The 20,285-nt window shown below is 55.4% G+C and overlaps 1 protein-coding gene across 1 annotated transcript in view; it reads left to right on the top strand.

Moving 5' to 3' along the window:
• Positions 1-20,285, top strand: part of SULF2 (sulfatase 2) — a 115,818-nt gene that overhangs the window by 19,910 nt on the left and 75,623 nt on the right. Inside the window, exon 2 of the mRNA XM_029916171.1 lies at positions 5,108-5,383. Within this exon, the coding sequence (XP_029772031.1) occupies positions 5,209-5,383 (175 nt within the window). The 5' untranslated portion in view covers positions 5,108-5,208. The remainder of the gene's footprint in view (positions 1-5,107; positions 5,384-20,285) is intronic.

Genomic DNA, 20,285 nt, shown 5'->3' with positions numbered 1-20,285 from the left:
GGAAGATGAGGTCAGAGGGGCTGGGCTGACTGTGCAGGGTCCCGCTGGGCCTTTGGATAGCTTGGGGGTTTAGTCTGCAGGAGATGGAGCCCCTGAGGGCCTTTCCGTGGAGGGAGAAGTCCTCTTTCGTTTTAGCAGTACCGTCTGGCTACTTGATAGAAGGTGGAGAGCATAGAAGCAGGGAAGCTGTTTGTGAGGCTGTTATGGGCCAAGCAGGATTCTCCTACCACCTAACACTGTGCCTTGCACGTAGTAGGGCCCTAAATCTTCGCATGTAAAGTAACAGAGGGAAAACGGAAGCGGTCAGGCTGTCTGGACCACCTCCCCCAGCCCTCAGGGCATCGCCCACCCCAGCAGCGGCCCGATCATTCCCAGACTCCTCTCGGCCACTCTTGCTGAATTTGGGGATCCTCAGAGGACGCCTGTCATCCGGGTCTTTCTGGACAGGGCCTGGGGGAGGTTCAGGGAGTTTCCCCAAAGCTGTGGTGCATGGGGCCAGGGGACATCAGTCCCCACTGAGGGGTCAGGCGAAGGAGGGGGAACTGCAGAATAACAGATAAATCTAGAAGCAGGAGTGATGTTTCTGAATGCTTAGGACATTAGGCGTTCCCAGAGCTGCCTCTCTGGGCTGGGAAGCCTTTGCCAAGGTCTGTGGGAAGGCACAGGACCAAGAGAAGGAGCCAGATGGGCCTTGCAGCGAGCTGGTGGGTGTGAGAGGAAGTGTCGAGGGACAGACAGGACATTGGTCCGCTGGTGCTGGAGAGTCCTGTTTGGCCACTTTGAATCTTTCACCAAGAAGGGAAAAAAATGGAGGCAGGTTTCCTTGTGTCATTTTTAATTGATTTCTTCAGCATCCGGAGAGAGGCTGGCACCGGGCCAGGGAAGCCAGAGCTGGGGGAATTCATCAAAAATCGACCCACTGATGACTTGATCTGATGAAATAATTAGTTCCTGTTATTCTCTAGTCTCTGGGTGCGTAGCACTGACTTCCATCCAGAGCGGAGGCATCCTGGCCAGTGGGTTGTAGTTGCCTGGGAACAGGAGTGAGGGGGGCTGTGGTCGAGGGGGGCATGAGAAAACCAACCTGGGTGCCAAGGCCAGAGTCCCGCTGACCGTGTCTCCCGGCTCTGCCCGCCATCCCACCTGGGCTCCCGATCCAGGCTCCGTACCTCCCCCATCACAGGCCCAGAGCCCAAAAGACCCTCGGAGGACACCTGGCCACCTGCTGCTCTGTTTTGCAAGTGAGGAAACTGAGGCTGGGAGACTCCCTTACTTACCCAGCAATCTGCTTCCAGGACATTCTGGTTGAGTAGTCTAAGCACGCCAGGCTGGGTTTGAACCCGAATCTGCTGCCTCTTTAACCATGTGATCGTGGAAAAGTACTTTTAACTCTCTGTGCCTCACCTTCCTCGTCCATAAAATGGGTATGATATCGATGGGCGGAAATGCGGATTAAACGTAAAATGTACGGCAGGGGTTGGAGCATTGCCAGGCTCTCAACAAGCATTTGCTGTTATTGTTTCTGGTACAAGAGACTTGCGGGCCGTCTCTCCATGTTATTTTAGGGCCTGATCTGTCTGAAGGAACATGAATGTGCGTTTCACAAATGAGGGTGGGCTGGTGGGCGCGTAAGTTCCAGCGCAAAGACAAAGCGTCCTGGTGCGTTCCCAGGAGAAGGTGGCACATAGGCTGGTAGACAACATGACTCGGGCCCCACCCCACGATTCGGGGTGACTCAGGGACCGATGAGATGATGGAGCAGGGACGAGACTTTCGGTTTTCTCCCAGCCTCACACCCCCCCCCCCAGCAGAAAGTCTGGGACGGTGCCAATGCCCTTTGGCTCCTCCCCACACCTGCTGGTCTCCCCTAAAAAAGAGAGCGTGGGCTGGTGGGAGAGGGGGCGGGCCCGGGGCTCAGCTTCGAGCCTTAGGAAGGAGCTAGAAGCTGTGAGGCTAACAGTGCCTGCTTTCTTTCATTCTGCGTGAGTTGGTTTGATGGAAGAGGGATGCCAACTTTCCACTTACCCCTGGATAGAAAGTTCGCTTCTTCAAAAAACATGCATTCGTGTTTTTATTTTTAAATGAGGCCATTTCTCAGTGGAAGGTTGTGCAGATGTAGCAGAAATGGGGCTGGGGCTCCGGAACAGAGGAGGTTGGGAAATGGGGTGGGGGTGGGGGGCTGCGCTGAGCAGTCACAGGAGCATAGATCTGACCGGCTCTGCCATTTTCTCCCTGGGGAACCTTACAGCGGTAGTTACGCTCAGACATTCTCAACCGTGACCCGGGGACAGCACTAGAGCCTGCGTGGGGGCTGTTGGGAGTGGGGGAGAGTCTGCCATGGGAATGTGCCCGTCACCGCCCAGCCGTGACTACAGCGATCATCATCTGATGACGGTGTACTCTGAGTGATGTGTTCTGATGGATTCTGCGTGCCAGGCTGTAGGCTCAGCACTCTGTATTAACTCGTTTCATCCTTCACACCCATTTTAGAGATGAGGAAACTCAGGCACAGAGGTGCTATCTGCCTGGTGTCACCCAGCAAGTGACTCCAAAGTCTGTGTCTTACCACCCCGCTGTGTGGCACACAGCAGGCATTCTGTACACAGTTGATGTGGTGGCTCTGGCTGTCCAGAGGGGAGCCGGTGCTTGCCTTTGGGGCCTGTGAAAGTCACGTCCAGGGCCAGTTCCGCTGGGAACGTGATCCGCATCATCTCCTGCATCCGCGCAGATGGCCCGTCGGACACACCACCCCCCCCCCCACTCCCCGGGGTCAGAAGCACAGCCTGGAGCCTGCTCCTGCCCTGAGCCTGCCCTGGGGGGCATCCACTGAAGGCCCCACTTCCCGAGACAGTTTTGGGCAAAAGAGCAAGCCAGGAATCTTGCAACACCCAGAAGGAGCAGCAAGGGACGGGGACAGGCACTACCCACAGGCCTGAAGGGGCAGGAGGAGGGAGAGGTGCCCCCGGGTCGGGAGGCACGCTGGAACGGAGGCCAGATGAGACAGACAAGGGTACAAGGGCACCACGAGGGCCACGAGGGAGCAGGGACAAAACACAGGCTGATTCAGCCTCCCGGCAGAGGGGAGAGCCCACAGGAGCCAAGGTCAGGCAGGCGCCGTCTGCAGGGCTCAGAATGGCTTCCTGGGGCCCAGAGCAGGTGGGAATGGATCAGCGGGACAAGGAGCAGCCCACTTGGGACCTTCCGTGGGGGCCAGGGGACGGGGATATTCCAGGCATCTGTCTGGAGGCCCTGCCAAGCCCCACATCCCTCACTTGACAAAATCTCCATTCCTTCAGCTCTCTGAATATTTATTGGGCACCTACTTTGTACCAGGCGTAGTACTAGGTGCTGCGGACTGAGCTGTAAACTCGAGCTGTTTCCTACCCTCGTGGAGCTTCCCCTTGAGTGTGGAGAGCTGGACAAATAAGATAATTGCATGTCACAGTAGGGACTGTGAGGCAAATAAAACAGGTTATAAAATAGAGTGTCTCAGGTGAGGGGGGAGCCGGGGGGCACCACGTTAGATAGGGCAATCAGGGCAGGCCTTTCTGAGGAGGTGATATTTGTGCCGAGACTTGGCAGAGGAAAGTAAGCCCAAGGTAGAAAGTTTGGGAGAAGGCTCTTCCAGGTTTAAGGAAGACTAAGTGCAAAGGCCCTGGGGCAGGAACAAGCTTGACGTGTCCGAGCAACAGAAAGAAACCAGTGGGGCTGGGGAGCGATTGGGAGGATGGAGGACAGGTAGGCAGGGGCTGGTTCACGTGGATCACCTGTGGGCCCCAGCATGGAGTGTGCATTGTATGCCTCGAGCAGAGGAGCTGAGGGACAGTCTGAGCAGGCGAGGGACAGGACTGGGACAAAGGTGAGGCGAGTGCCGGCACTGGTACCACGAGCAGTGAGGGTCCCCTCTGTGTTGAGCCCTGAGCACCTTGCTGGTCTCGGCCTGGGCCAGGCCTGCGGAGGGATAAGCTGGGATTTGCATCTCGGGAAGCTCCTGCTGGTCCTCCTGGAGGTCGGGGGTGCGTGAGGGAAAGTGGGGGGACCTCTTCGGGGGGCATTGCGGCAGCATGTCCCCTTCCACACACCAGAGCCCTTGGTGAGTTCCTGAGCTGTGACTCGGGGTGGGGGGTGGGGTGAGGCTGGCAAACAGAATCCTTCAAGGTCACGCGGCCCGCCTCCCATGAGCTTGGTTCCCTCCCAATACGTCTGTTTGCACGTGCGCACGCTCTCTCTCTCTCTCTCTCTCTCTCTCTCTCTCTCTCTCTCTCTTGTTTTAAATAAATGACACCAGAAGTCTATATCTGGAAGGACTTGAAGGCTCATTTCCTCAAGAAGTAGAAAAATGACCACAAAGAGCGAGGAGCAGAATGAGATCATACCTGCCCAAGCCAAGATTCACCCTCCTGCCTTGCCTCCCCCAAATTCGCTTGGGGAGCCCATGTGACCCGGCATCCAGGGGTGACTGAGGTCGTAGCCAACTGGTGGCTCTTCCCCAATAGCTTCTTAGCCCTCAACTCTCTCCTCTGTCACTGTGTTGTCACTGCAACTTGAAGCCAGTATGAATAAGGTGCAGAGCCATGGAGTCTGTCTGCAGGCCACCTTCACACACACAGGCTGGAGTTCCTGGGACAACCTTGTGTCCCCATTTTATTCATGGGGAAACTGAGGTCCCTCACTGGCCTGATGGGGGTACCGGGCTAGCGAGCGACACGCAGAGTTGTGCCGTGCTGCACGTGCACGCCCGTCCCTGGGCCACAGGCTGCCCAAGAGCTAGGGCTGCAACCTGCTCACCTCTGCTCCCCCACCCCCACTGCCAGCGGAGAAGGACGCCCAGGAATACCTGCGCCCCTGGACTGGGCTCCCTCCTTTCCTTTCTCTGGGGCCGATCTGTCTGTCCAGCTGGTTGGATGGATGGGAGGCGGGGCTGGTTACCCGACCTTGAACGTGGGGGAAATGCTCTGGTTCTACCTTTCTCCGAGGTAGGTGTTCTGTGCTATGACCACCTCTGGTCAGAGAAAGCCCACTGTCCATGCCGGAAGCCATTGTGCAACCCTGAGCAGGCGGGCAGCCTTGACCTAGACACTGACCTGGCTCTTTCCTCCTCCTCTAGATCTGTGAGTAGAGCGGGAAGAAGGGATAAGACACAAACCCCCAGCACGTGACCTCAGCCTCCTGCGTCCCGCCGGCAGCGGCGGGTCAGCCCCACGGAAGATGGCCCGCCCCGGCCTCCTGCTCTGCTCGCTGGCCGCCGCCATCCTCTCGCTGCTGGCTGGGAGCTCGGCGCTGCTGCCGCACCACCGCCTCAAAGGCAGGTTCCAGAGGGACCGCAGGAATATACGGCCCAATATCATCCTGGTGCTGACGGACGACCAGGACGTGGAGCTCGGTAAGCAGCCGGCCGGCCGGTGCCGCCCACCCAGGGCCGCCACGCAGGGGCTGGGGCTCCGGAGGCAGGTCGGCGGGACAGGCCGGGGAGCCCGTTCCTCGTGGGTTAAGACCAAGTCCTGGGGGTTGACCCACAGGTGGGCATTTGCAGCTCGGGCCTCAGGGCTGGAGCGGGGGTGTCTCCAATGTGCCCCTAGGGCAGAGCCCTTCCTGGATTTCTCCAAAAGTCTTAAGGACGAGAGATGTTTAGACCAGTTCTCCATTTACACGCGAATGCTATGGAGCACCTGCTGTGTGCTGGGCAGTAGTGTAGGGCCTGGAGCTTCGGTGAAGAGTAAGGCAGGCACGTTCCCTCCCCTCGCGGAGTGCAGGGCACAGACAATACACACCGCTGCGAGGTCACACTAAGGTAGTTTCCGGAAGGGAGAAGCGCACAGGGTTGGGGACAGAGAGAGCGCTGTGCCGGGTGCAGTGGCGGGAGCTGCCGTGGGTTGGTAATCCTGGAGGGCTCTCGGAGGGGGTGATGTTTGAGCTGACACCGAAGCTAGGAAGGCGCGCGCATGCGCACATGCCCGTGTGGGCCCTGCTCCTCCTCTCTTAACCGCTTTGGGTGGGCTCAGCGGTCCTTGGTGGCATGCAGGGACAGGGAGGACAGACACCTTTGCCAGCGGCCTGACCCTGTTCACAGAGACGGTGCCTCGGGGGGAGAGCTTGGCCGCCTCCTCCCGGCGCAGCGCTTTGGCTCCGGGTAACACGGGCAAGGCCCGGGACCTTGCCGGGGCCTAGTTCACGGGCACCGCCAGCAGGTGTGGCCAGGGCCCCTGGAGCTCACAGCCTCCGCGTCTTTCTTCCCCACATGAGCCGCCCCCGGCCGCCGCGTAAACCCCCCTGAACTGTGGGCGCTGCGTTTGCGTGAGGCTCCTCGGGCCGCACGTGTTTCTTTGCACCAGGAGAAAGCTCGCGAACGCAGCCGCCAAGAGTGAGCCGCCCACGGTTCGAGCCAGCCGGACCTCCCGCTCTCCCGGGGTGAACTCCACCCGCATCTCCAGCTCGCCTCCCTAGCTTGTGTCTTCTCCACCCCTGCCCCCCGGAATTCACTGATTTTGGGGGTTCTGTTTCTCCCATGATAAATCCTATACAGAACTGCCCTTTAGAAATATAATGCGAACCACAAACGCAAGTGACAAAGAACTTTAAACTTTCTAGCAGCGACATTTGTGCAAAGTTTTAAAAACAGGTGAAATTAATAACACATTTTGTTTAACCATGTATATCCAAATTATAATCATCTCAACATGTAATCGATAGAGAAAGTCATTAATGCGATCGTTTACAATTTTTATATTGTTTCTGAAATCTGGCGTGTACTTTACGGCAAGAGCACATCTCCTTTAGGACTAGCCACCTTTCAGGTGCTCTGTAGCGACCTGTGGCTTGTGGTTACCGTATTGGACAGCACACATCCTGTGCATTTTTCTTCTGTAGTTTCCCTTAGAATCATCAGGGCTCTGTATTGTGAAGATCTGGGAAAAGCCTTTTAAGCAAGGGAGACAGCATGTGCAAAGGCCCTGAGGCAGGGGCAAGGAGACATGGGCTGGCACTTGGGGAAGGGGGATGGACTAGAAGACTGGAGAAAGAGGTTCCCACAGGTTGTGGTTAAGAGTGCTAGTGGTTGGCCATGTGAGGGGTGGGCTTTTAGCCTCTTTCCACTATTTGGAAATATCCAAAGGACGTTTAGATATTACTGGTGGCAACAAATTTAAAGTCTTTGCAATTAAACATACGAATGCGGTGAAGATTCAAGCGAAACTGGATCCATTATTAAAAGCACACATGAGTCTCTTTAACTGCTAAGAGGAGGTGATTTATAGCCATCCAAGTTGCTCCATATAATGATTTGTATTAATGATCTCAAGTATAGATTTTTCTCAGGGAGGTTATCAAGTGCAGAAAGAACTTGCAGCCAGGAAGCAATCAAAGCCCAGAACTTTTATTGACAATTTGACACATAATAATCCTATCTCTCCGGCAGCGTTTAGCTCGAAGCCTGTTGGATAACCATGGGGAGTCCGGAGGCCAGAGCCATAAGGATGCAGGCTTTGTTTCTGGGGGCATTTTGCAGACAGCCCCTGGATCTCAGCACACAATGGTCTTGCTTCCTGGGCCCCTCTATGGTAGTCGTGCCCAGAGTGCAAGACTCCATGAACACCCACTCGTGCGTTCGGCAGATAATTTATTAAGCATCCACTCTGTGCAGCGCACCGTGCTGGAAGCTAGAGGGAAGAGAGCGTTCCAGGTCAAGAAACGGGAAAGGCAAAGACACTGTGTTAGTTAGCAATGAACTTGGCAGCTTCGGACAGATGGAGAGCCTGTGGGCTGGAGGGAACTGGGCTGGAAGTGGAAAGAGATGAGGCCAGGAGTCGGCTGAGCACAGATCATGAGGGGCCTTGGGGCCATGATGAGGGTTTTAAGTTTTCTTCTTGATGAAATGGACATGCGTTAGGGGGCCTTTAGTGGGGGGTCGGGGGAGGCATGAGTGGACTTAGATTCCAGCAGCATCTCTCTGGCTGTGGTGTTGAAACTGGCTTGCCGAGAGCAAGAGCAGAAACCGGAAGCCCCCGTCAGAGGCAGGAAGGAATTAGGAGGCAATGGTGGTTGGATGTCAGGGTCACAGAAAAGAGGATGATCAGGGGCACCTTCTAGACTTCGGGTCTGAACCAAGGGGAGCGACTGAAAAGCCACTTTTAGGAACAACACACTTTGCCACAGCAGCATGACCCTGCTAAGCTTCCTGTCACGATGTGACTGTAAGTTTACATCTGTGACTCTCTAATGAAACCAAGAGAAAATGCAAATATATGAAACAGACCAGGGGCGCCTGGGTGTCTCCATCAGGTAAGCCTCCGACTCTTGATCGCAGCTCAGGTCTCGATCTCAGAGTCGTGAGTTTGAGACCCACGTTGAGCTCTGCACTGGGCATGAAGCCGACTTTTAAAAAAAGGCTCTATAGACGTGATAGGGATACAGGAAGGAGAAGAGCGGGGGAAACTACGCTAACTTAAAATACACAGATTCACTCTCGGTATCTCACAGAGGGAGCGATGGAGGCACAGGGAAATGAAGCGGCTTCTCCACCGTCACAGCCACATGGCCAGACAGGAGCTGAGCCCAGAGCCCCTGGTCTTAACCGCCGCTCTCCTTAACCATCTCCTGGAATGGCTGTTGAGCTGTTTCTAGACGGTTTATGTGTTTGTTGGTCAGTTTTCACCGTCACAGACAGCATTGCTGAGAATGACTTTATCCAGGCCTCTTCACACACGCGAGCAAGTGTTTCTGAAAGATAAATTCCAGGAAGCGGGTTTTCGGTGCAGCGAGAGCCCTCGTGTTCTGTGGCGTCTGTTGGCCCCCACCCGCGGCAGCACCCTGCAGAGACGGGTGCAGCCGTCCCTCCACGCCCCGCCCCTCCCCACGGCAGAACCGGCTTCTGGAGGAGGCTGTGCGGCTCTCAGGAGGTGACGGATGGGAGGTGGTAGTGGGGGGTGGGGGATGGTGGGCTTTTTATAAACCACTAGACAGACCCGGATCAATAATGCATGTTCCCCAAAAGGCCGGCACATTATCTCACAGTCTACTACAACTGGCACTCGGAGGGTGGCCCTAAAAAATTTATCATCTGCTATTTTCTGCTCATCCGTGCGGCAGGTCTGATGGTTCTCAGGGCTGAAGGCTTCTCGACTGAGCTAATTCCAGGCTTCCTTCCAGTCCCGGGTGGAGAACAGCCGTCCGTCCTAATTAGGGTCTGGTTGAGAGAACTGCTGGGGACCCGGGCAGAAGAGGGGCTCACCCTGTGTCCTGATCGCGGCGCGGGGGTGGGGAGGTTCTTTCCTCCCATGCATCTGACACCCTTCCCCGAGCTGCCCCTCAGAAGTGTCAGGTGCCCAGGGGAACTCGCTCGGGGCACAGCGGTCAGTGAGTCGCCTCAGTTAATTTTCTAAGTGATGGCATAAGGCAGTCTTCGGAGACCGGCAGGGTCTCGGCCCGCCTTCTGTACCAGAAGGATGAGAGAAGGAGAAGCCGGACTTGTTTGCACGTGACGTTCCGTCAGGTAGGCGGTGGCACCGACCGATGCTGCCAGGACTTACTGGTTTAATCCGATCCAGCCCCACCTCTGGAGAGCCTCCGTGGCTCAGACAGGCTCTGAGACACCAAGAAGAGTGAGACACGGCCCTTGTGGAGCAAGGGAAAGTGTGCAACATCCCAGGCCCGTCTGTTCTGTCATTTGAGATTTTATGAAACTGGACTTGCTTTTGGAAGCTTCAGTATTATTTTTAAAGAAAGCCTTGAGGTATGACTGTAAACAAAACGCTAGTGGCCATTGTCTCTTGCCAAAGGTCACTGCAGAACCGAGTGCGGTGAGGACAGCGGTGTTTTTAGGTTTCAGCGAGACGCTGCCCCCCACAAGGCCGGCACGTCTTTGTTATAAAGAGCCAGCGCCGTGGCACGTCCCCAAGACTTGCCCCTCGACCCAGTCAGCAGGATGGAAGGAAAGGGGAGGGCTCGCTCAAATGTGAGTCTCAGGCTTTTCATGTTGGAGCCCCACGGATATGGAAGCTCTTGTGTCTGAGGGGTACGGAGACAGACCCCAGACCCCAGAATACCAAGCGCTGATTCTCCGCTGTGGATCTCCTGAGGGTCCACGCAGGGTAGAAACAAGGTGCCTTGCAGAGCCCCCCGCCCCCCATTACCGGTTTGCAGACCTCAGGCAGGGAACCGGGCCCCTGGGTGGCTGACAGGCAACCAAGTGGCAGTGTCGGGGGGCCGTAAAGGATCCTGGGAACAGATGCTCCAGTGGATATGAAACCACAGGTTTCACAACCCCTTTCTGTCAGTCTGGATTCGCTCACTGATAAGTAACAGAAACCCAACTCAAACTCGACTGACCATACCAAAAAAAAAAAAAAAGCTTATTTGACTCATGGGGATCAAAAAATCCAAGTGTACTTTGAGCTTCAGGTGTGGTTGGATCCAGGAGCTCAGCCCGGCTCTCATCTGCCTCCCCATGTCTGCCATCTCAGCTCTCCTCCAAATTGGCTTCACCCCCAACCCAGCTTTCCATGCGGCAGCACCAGACCTGCGTTAATGTTACAGTGAGCCACCCTCGTAGAAAGAGGTACCAACACCCGGGAACCCGTAAACGTCCCCAAACAAAGTAGCTTGGGGCCGGTACTCTCTGGGACAGCTGGTCAACCACGGACCATTGGGGTGGGGGATGGAATGTAGTGATCAGCTGGCCTGGGTCACACGTGCATCCCTGGAGTCAGGACTGGGGCCAGCCCCCCATGAGCCATGAGGATTGGGAGAGGGAGTTAGGTGTGATTCTTCCCTAAAGAAAAATTCAAGAGCCGGTGCGTCAGAAGGCAGGCGCCAAGTCTGTGGGCAGTGCTCGGAGCACACTCACAGGGCACACTCACGGGGCACACTCACGGGCTCTCTCCAAGGCAGGATGCTGGCTCAAAGGGCAGACCAGACTCACTCATTCAACTGACACTTACTGAGTACCTACCACGTGCCAAAGGGGATCCAGCAGCAAACAAAATAGGCAACATCTCCACCCTATGGAGCTTACATTACTAGTGCAAGAGTTCATAAAAACAGATTTACAATGTCTGTAGTGCACACGAGAGTGAAAAGTGGTATGAGGGACAAGGCAAGGAGTGGAAGTCAACAAGGAGAGAGAGTTACCATTTTATGGACCGAGAAGGGGACATCTGGGCAACGAAGGTGAGGAAGCCAGGGGAGGGAGTTCCCCCAGGAAGAGCATTCCAGGCAGAGGGAACAGTGGGTGGAGAGGCCCTGAGGCAGAAAGGGGTCCCGCCAGGCTCAGAGAGCGGCAAAGAGCTCAGAACGGCAGAGCAGCGTGAGCAACGGGACAGGAAGGGGTGATTTCTGAGAGGCGATGGGGCGGTGGTGGAAGGGTGCATCGTGCAGGGTCTTTGAACCAGAGGGAGGGCTTTCACTTTCTAAGGGACACAGACACCAGTGGTGGACGCTGAGCAGAGGAGGGGCATCATCTAACTTACGTGTTCGCATGGCCCTTCTGTCTGTGATACGGAGAATAATCGCAAGGGGTGTCATGAGAGCAGGGAGCCCCGTGCGGGGTCTACGGCAGAAGTCCAAGCACGAGACGGTGGCCACTCAAACCAGAGGCGGGGGAGAGGGGAGGCGATGCCGTACCTAGTTATCAGGTGGCTCAGTCGGTTAAGCGTCCGACTTCGGCTCAGGGCATGATCTCCTGGTTCGTGAGTTCAAGCCCCGCATCAGGCTCTGTGCTGACAGCTCAGAGCCTGGAGCCTGCTTCAGATTCTGTGACTCCCTCTCTTTCTGCCCTCCCCTGCTCACACTCTGTCTCTCTGTCTCTCCCTCTTTCTCTCTCTTTTTCTCTCTCTCATAAATAAACATTTTTTAAAAAATTTTTAAAGGGGCACCTGGGTGGCTCATTTGGTTAAGCATCCAACTCTTGGTTTTGGCTCAGGTCATGATCTCATGGTTTATGAGTTCGATCCCTGCATCAGGCTCTGCACTGACAGCACAGAGTCTGCCTGGGATTCTCTCTTTCCCTCTCTCTCTCTGCCCCTCCTCTGCTCAGTTTCTCAAAATAAATTAAATTAAAAAAAAAAAAAGTTTGGTGATGGGCCTGAGGGGGAGTGGGAGACAGGAGTCATGAATAACGCCAAGGTTTTGGCCTGAATGACCGCAAGAAGGGGTTCTCTGTGTACAGAGCTGGGGAGAGCGCCGGTCGGGAGCTCTTTTGCTTCTGGACCTAGTAAGTTGCAGGGGCTGTGAAAAATCGAGAGGACTGTCCAAGGCAGTCAGCGCTCAGAGTCAGGAGTTTGGGGGGGGAAGGCCAGACCCGAAGGGGCTGGGAGCGAGGGACGACCAGGGAGGGGCAAGAATCGTCTGTCGATGGCGCGCCTGTGTGTGCTCTACTGGTCCAAGACCCTCACCAGATTCCCAGAGGGGCCTGTGATCTCGGAGGTGGCAGCCCCCAGGCTTGTGCGAGAGGCAGGCTTTTGAGAGAAAGGCTTGGGAGGGTTTCTGGCCACAGGCCCTTGTTTTCCACTCTCCATCTGTGAACACGAGGAAGCCACACCCTGTACTGCAGACCGATCTCCAGAAATCAATTCTACATCCAGACTCGGGCACTCCGCAGGGGCCAGATGGCTGGAAGCCCAGGACAGCGTGCCTGGGTTCCGGACACCCGATCGGTGTCACTCCTACCCCGGCCTCTCTAAGATCCCAACCCCTGACATTCCTGCCGTCTCTCACTCGACTTACGAAAACATGTGGCTGCAGGTTATCTCGAGGAAGAAAAGCTCATCTAGACCCACCCTGGTGTTCAACTTGCCAAGCACATTCCTGCAAGGCCTTTTTTTTTTTTTTTAAATTCAGCAACACTTGGGAGATACTTACATTCTGGAAGCTAAATATATTGGGATTGGGATTAGGTTTGGCTGCATCTAAAGGGAAAAATAACAGTGGCTTAAACAAGATACAATTTTGCTTCTCACTCACATAAAAATATCTGGAAGTTGGTATTCCAGGGCTGGCACAGTGGCCTCAAGGTTATCGGGCACCCACCTTTCTGTTCTGCCATGCTTGCTGTGTGGCTTCTACCATGAAGCTCACCTCATGGTCCAGAAAGGCTGCTGAAGCTCCATCTATCAGAGCCACGTCCCAGGCAGCAGACAAGGAGTAGGCAAAAGGGTAAAAAAGAATGGACTTCAAGTCAAGTCAGCTTCCTTTAAGGACCTCATTCCAGACCTCACGTACAATATAGATAGAACTTATTTAATTAGCCGAACAATCGCAGCAAGGAATGTGGGGCACACTCAAATTTGGATTATTCAAGGAGGGCTTAGCTCTATTTTGCTAAAGTGTGGGGAAATCGATTTAGTAACATTGCAGCCATTCCCACCCCAAGACCACAGGATGAGTGGGGGAACATGTGGTTACAGGGACACAGCCTCCCAACGGGAGCTGTCCTACCCCCTCTGCTGCTACCACAGGGGGAGTGATGGAGACATCCTTACCCCAACATCCGTTTCTCTTCTGATCTCCACATGACCCCCTCATTGGCCAAGTTCAGCCCGAAGCCAGATGGTAAAGACAACTATGGGTGCAAGCCAGCCTGCTGGCCGGGGAGGTGCTCTAGAAGGTCCAAAGCAAGGAGCACGTGCACATTTAGCCACAAGAGAGTCTGGGAAATGTACTTCCTGTAGCTCTGTGCATTAAAGATTAAAATCAGAGCCTGGGGGCACGTGGGTGGCTCAGTCAGTTAAGCATCTGACTTCGGCTCAGGTCATGATCTCACAGTTCACGGGTTTGAGCCCTGTGTCAGGCCCTGTGTCCAGCTCAGAGCCTGGAACCTGTTTTAGAATCTGTGTTTGCCTCTCTCTGCTCCTCCCCTACTCCTGTTCTGTCTTTCTCTCTCTCTCAAAAATGAATAAACGTTAAAAAAATTAAAATAAAATCAGAGCCTGTTAAGGAAGGGAAACCAATATCGATGGGCAATGGAGGCCCCTCCCCCACCAGATGGGAGCAAGGGTCTGAGTGAGGGGCCGTGCCTCCAGCGTGGGGGTGGGGAGGATGCCGTTGCAAGAGTGAGACCTGCACCTCCAGAGGGAGCTGGTCATGCGGGAATTTGGGGGCGGAGCATCCCGGGCGAAGGACCAGTGCAAGAGCCATGTGGTAGGAATGGACTGGCCAGGAATTTAGAGGAGGGCCCAGGACCCTGGGGGCCGAGGGGAGAATGATGGGGGGAGGTCTGGATTTTATGCCAAGGCCGATGGAAAGTCACTGAGCCGTTCTGAGCAGGTCAAGTACGCGTGATTCATGTTCTCCGTGGCTCAGTCTGGCTGCGGGTGGACAGGCAGTGGCCCAGGGACGAGATCACACCAGGGAGACCGGTTGTCCTGGTGGGGGCCAGCGGGTGCTCAGCAGAGGGGTCGGCGGACGGAGCAGGCTCTGTTTTGGGGGTCCGCAGGCAGGGCTGTGGACGGATTGCAGGGGGAGGGAAGGAGAGTCGAGAATCACGGAGGTTCTGGCTGAGCCGCTAGGCAGATGGTGGTGCTGTTCACAGAGATGGGGGCACTGGGGGCGGAGGAGCGGGTGTTCGGGCTCAGGACAGACGTCGGGCTGGTGGCCAGGTGACTGGCTCTGTGTAGCACAGGAGAAAAGTGGGCAAAACAGCCTGCACTCTGAATAAATAGCCTCTGGCAGGGGACAGTGGGTGGGTGGGGCTCCTCGGGGATGGGGGAGGACCCTTTCCCAGGGCCTCTGGGCCACCTCCCCTCCTGTGAGAAGGAATATATCAGAACTTCCTCCGCAAAGCCTCCCAGCCAGAAGGAGCAGAAGGCAGAGGAGGAAAAAGTCACTCCACGATCCCTCTGACAGTGCGGCGTTCATTAATGAAATCCCGACACTGCTGTCTTCCGCATCTGCTTAATCGATACCAGCTTTAGGAACCAGTTTCCAGCCTTGGCTTTGCGTAGCTGAAACCGGCAACGGCACTTGACTTTATTTTGTAAGATCCCGGGGCGCCTGGGGGGCTCAGTCGGTTACGCGTCTGACTTGGGTTCAGGTCATGGCCTCACAGTTTGTGAGTTCGAGCCCCGCGTCGGGTTCTCCGCTGACAGCACAGAGGCCGCCTCGGGTCCTCTGGTCCCTCCGCCCAGCCCCCCCCCCCCTGCCTCTCCCCTGATATTCTCTCTCTACCTCTCTCTCCAAATAAACAAACACTTAAAAAAAAACTCTTCTATTTTGTAAGAGCCCGGAGCGGCTCCCCCTTGGCCCTGGTGAGGAAAAGCCATCTGAGCTGAACGTGTCCTTATTCTGGGTCGAGTTGGAGGCACAGAAGTGGTCACCGGCGGACAGCAGAGACCACAAATGTCATTGTCCGGGAAACAGCAGAGTCCCTCTGCCCAGATGTGGCCCCCATTTCTGCTGCTCGTCCCCAGGCCCTCCTCTCCCCGCCTGCTGGGGACAGAGCTATTCTGGGCAGTCGGACTGATGGGACCCAGCCTCCCGTGGTTGTTAGACGGTTTGCCACAGGGCAGGCGGCTCACGGTCTGACCTGGTGACATTGTGGGCATTCCAGGGACACTCGAGGACCAGATGAGGGCTGCCTCGGGAATTCCAGCCTGGCGGGTGGCCACCGGTGGTGCAGGACACCTGTGACCTGAGCTGCTGGCCCTCCCCCTGCCCCCCACCTGCCTGTCCAGGTCAAGGTTCTGCCCTAGCCTGTACCCACACCACAGCCCCCCTCCGCTTCCTAAAGTCTGCTCTCTGCGGGCTCTGGGTCGTAGTAAGTGTTACTTTGAAGGTTTGCTGAGCTGGTCGCTTCCGCAGGAAGAGAAACAGCTACAAGTTATAAACCTAGTACTTCCGGGACCAGGCAGGTCTGTAAAGACGGGAAGCCGGGAGCCCCTTCTAACCTGGGCCTTTGCTACTCAGGTTCGCTCACCTGTATTTTTGTATCAGATCTTTGTATTTTTTCAAGCAAAACCAGAAAACTGGATTGATGTGAAATCTCCCCACTAAAAAAAAAAAAAAAAAAGTTAGCAGTTAATTTTTGAAACACTTTTAAGCACTCAGAGCAGAATCTGTCCAGAGCAATCTGTGAGCTCCATGTTCACTGCACCCGGAAGCAGCAATAACTAAAACTTACTTTTTAAAAAAAAAAAAAAACTTTTATTTATTGTTGAGAGAGAGAGAGAGACACACAGAGTGTGAGCGAGGGAGGGTCAGAGAGAGAGGGAAACACAAAATCCGAAGCAGGCTCCAGGCTCTGAGCTGTCAGCACAGAGCCCGATGCGGGGCTCGAACCCATGAACCACGAGATCATGACCTGAGCCAAAGTCAGATGCTCAACCGACTGAGCCACCCAGGCGCCCCAATAACTAAAAGTTTCGACAGCCACTGCGTATTAAGCGTTTTCACATGCCGTGTGCGGCACGAAAGGCTCTGCACATACTTTCCTCAGTTAAAGTTCGGAACACTGCAGGGGAAGGTAGTGCTGGTATTTCCCCTACACTGCAGACGGGGACACTGAGGCACGTAGGGGAGTGAAATCATTTGCACAAAGGTATGTGGCTGATAGAAAGTGGCATGGTCAGGATGTGAACTCAGGCCGCGGGCCTCCAGAGCCCGTCCCAGGATGCTGTATAAGATGACAGATGATTCTAGAATCATCCTCGAATGTCGTTGTCCAAAGAAACCTTATACCTAAAGCTGTTCACATGCTATATTTTTACAGAAGGGAAATGAAGGCCCCAAGAAAGTCAAGGATTTAACAGGACAGCTCACACTTCATTCTTCAGGCTCTTTGATACCCTGAGTTTACAGATGCGGGAGAGGGGGGCATGTTCAGTCCAGAACGGAAGTGTGCATAGGTGCGTTACACCCACACGCATATGTAGCAGCAGACCCTGTCTCACATCCAGAACTGAACGGATGACAGAAGAGTCGCTCAGAGAAGGATGGCACCTGGAGAGGATGCGGGTCATGTCCCCTGCACCCTGAGCCTGACCCACGCCCCCGGGAGAGGAGAAAACACAGCGAGTGCACCCCCGGCCATGTGACGGGAGGGCGGGCGGAGGGGGGCCCATGACCTGTTCCGAGGCCTCTGTGCAAACCCAAGAGGACTGGGTTCGGGGAGCGTCCGGGCCGGTGACTATGTGGAGGTGCAGGGCGCCTGGCCCACCCCGAGGGGGCACGGAGGCTCCGCACCCTCCCCCAGACCTTGCCCAGGGCACCTGGCTGTGTCTTCCTGTCCTTTATCATCTCCTTTCACAAACAGGTAAATGTGAGTGTTTCCTTGAGTTCTGGGAGCCCTTCAACCAGTTAGATAACCTAAGGAGGGGGCCCCTGGGACCCCGAATCTGTGGCCTGTAGGTCAGAAGTGCAGGGGGAGCACACTTGCTGCCGACATCTGTGCAGGGGGGCAGGGGTCGCATTTGCAGCCAGAGTCCATGCAGAGAGGTGGGGGGGCACACTTGTGGCCGGTGTCCATACAGAGGGGCAGGGGGACATATTCGGGGCCAGCGTCTGTGCAGGGGGGCCAGGGGGCACGCTTGCCTCCAGCGTCCGTGCAGGGGGGTGGGGGGCACACCTGTGGGACTCAAGCCCTTACCCTGTGGAATCCGATGCTGACTCTGCATAGACGGTGTCCAAAATTAGTTAGATTCTTGGACAACCTACCGTGTCCCGGAATTTCTGGGAGGGGTTGGGGGCAACACCCACGTTGGAATTAGCTCTGTGACCGCTGAGAAGAGCTGGAATGCATAGAAACGTTTAATATCTGTCACAGAGGAAGGGGCCCACAAAAGGCATTTAAAAATCTGCAGCTCTCTTGACCCACTGGAAGAAGCATAACCACATATTTCCATGGGCAGGTGCTGCGTCTGGCCGCCTGGCTATGGCCTCTGGGGGTGTGTTCCGAGTCACCTGTGGTCTCTACAGACCCGGGGAGGGGGTCCGTGCAGAAAGGCCTCCACTCCTTAGACTATCTCCTCCCCCACGTGAAAGGCACAGATGGAAAGGCAACGCGTATTCTGGAGTGTTCGCAGATTAGCCTGTTTCCAGTCAGTTCCCTCCTCCCCCTTGAGCCTCCAAAGTATTTCAAATTACATGGGTGGCACAGCCTTATCTTCAAATACTCAAATAATTCAAAGCAAAAGTAGCCTTCCCTGTGCACCATTCACCGTGCTCACCCCAGAAGCACCCAACCTCCACCGTTTGTGTATCTGCTGAGAACATCTTCTCAAAGAGCAGGAAGGAGAGAGAGCTTAGCACGGTCCAGGGAAAGCCCTCCCTGAGGAGGCAGCATTGGCAAGGACCTGGATGCCATGGGGCAGTGGGGGGGAGGGGTGTCGGCTGTAAGAGCAGCAAGTGCAAAGGCCCTGAGGCAGGAGTGTGCTCACCATGTTCAAGGGGTGGTGAGAAGGTCAGCATGGCAGGAGCCTAGGGCGAGTGGGGGACGGAGGTACAAGTTGAAGTTGGGAACAATTGGAGTCTGGGTCACAGAGGGTTTCCTGGGCCAGAGGGGGGGACTTTGGGTTTTATTCTAAGCAAGACGGACAGTCAGTGGAAGAGTTTGAGCAAAGGAAATCATGGTGTGATTTAACGTTTTAAAAGGAGCCCTGTGGCCACCGAGTGGAGAACATAGTGCAGGGACAGGGTAGAAGCCACGAGGCAGCTGGGGAGGCCGCCTCAGTGGCCCAGCTGAGGGTCAGTGGTGGTTAGAAAATGCTGATTTAAGGGGCGCCTGGATGGCGCAGTCGGGTAAGCGTCTGATTTCAGCTCAGGTCACGATCATGCAATTTATGGGTTTGAACCTCGCGTTGGGCTCTGTGCTGACAGCTCAGAGCCTTGGAGCCTACTTCCGATTCTGTCTCCCTCTCTCTCTTTCTCTCCCCACCCCAATAAAATAAACCTTAAAAAAAGATTTAAAGTCACTTTAAGGAAAAATATCAAATAATGATAAATAATAGCGCAGGCGGTACACTGAGGGGGCCCCAAAAAGTCAGAAAGGGGCGGCCTCCATGGGAACTGGGGGTGCACGTGGGCTGGGACCCTTAGAGTCACACGGAAGTGTCCAGGGGATGTCACCCCAGCCCAGGGAGGTTGGATGGTCTGACCACGGAAGGAAACGGGGCCCGTTTTTGTCTGCGTGTCCCAAGTGCACATTGGACAGGGTGAGTTTGGGTTCTGGCCTGGCTTCATTTAACATGTTGACAACTGGCCTTTTCATCTCTGTCCGGCCTCCTCTTCCAGCTTCTCCCCTCCGTCTGTAGGAGGGCTTTACAGAGCCCCATCGCTAAATAATAAAGCCAGTGACTGTCCCCACGGGGAGGCTTACTGCCAGCACTGCTTGGGGCCAGAGGCCACCGGCCTTCCCGGGCCTCATTAAATCGTGCTGGAGGGGCACCTGGGGGGCTCAGTGGGTTGAGCCTCCAGCTTTGGCTCAGGCCATGATCTCATGGTTCGTGGGTTTGAGTCCCGCATCGGGCTCTGTGCTGACAGTTCAGAGCCTGGGGCCTCTCTTCAGATTCTGTGTCTCCCCCTCTCTCTGGCCCTCCCCTGCTCATGCCGTCTCTCTCTCTCTCTCAAAAATAAGATATTTAAAAACATTTTTTAAATCGTGCTGGAGCCACGCGTGGACACGGCTGCCCCTCAGCCGCTCACTCGGGCAGGGGTGAGCACACCGAGCAGACCCGCACGGAGCTCCTGGACAAGAGCAGCCAATCACTCGTCTCCTCGGAAATTAATTCCGCCAATAGAGCCGGGAGCACCTGAGGCCCTCGTTCTCAGCCCGTTAAAGAAACAGAACCAGAAACAGTTCTGCAGGCTGTTTGCTTTTGCCAGTGCGGCATTAGAGGCTGCTGATGGCAGGTGAATTAGTCACTGGGTGTGGCCTCCTGCTTTCCAGAAAGATCTGATGGGGGGGGGGTTTAGGGGAGGACAGCATCGTCCCTTCTGCAGACCCGGAAGACCCAGATAGGCCGAGTTCTCATTACCGGCCACTCTGTCCTTTCTCCTCATAGTGTGTGAAGAGTGGGCGAAAGGTGGATTCTGCCTGGAGTGCCCTGGACTCACTGCCTTGAGGAATGTTTACTGAGCACCTAGTACGTGCCAAGCACCTCTCCAGGCCTCAGGGCCGGGGGCCCTCTGTGATGGGGCGCAGGCAGACAGCTAGATAACTATGTAAGTGTGTAAAATCCACAAAGATAACACTTTCGGAGTCAGAAACTTAAAATGAAGAAGGAGTCTCAGCTGTCAGGGGCAGAGTAGAGACAAGAAGGGGGTGCGGGCACAGCTGGTCGGGGTGCAAGGGGAAAGGCATT

The sequence above is a fragment of the Suricata suricatta genome, chromosome 12, assembly GCF_006229205.1.
Source record: "Suricata suricatta isolate VVHF042 chromosome 12, meerkat_22Aug2017_6uvM2_HiC, whole genome shotgun sequence".
NCBI classification, from domain to species: domain Eukaryota; kingdom Metazoa; phylum Chordata; class Mammalia; order Carnivora; family Herpestidae; genus Suricata; species Suricata suricatta.
Note: the sequence above shows the minus strand (reverse complement) of the source record. Positions and strands in the feature narration are given on the sequence as shown.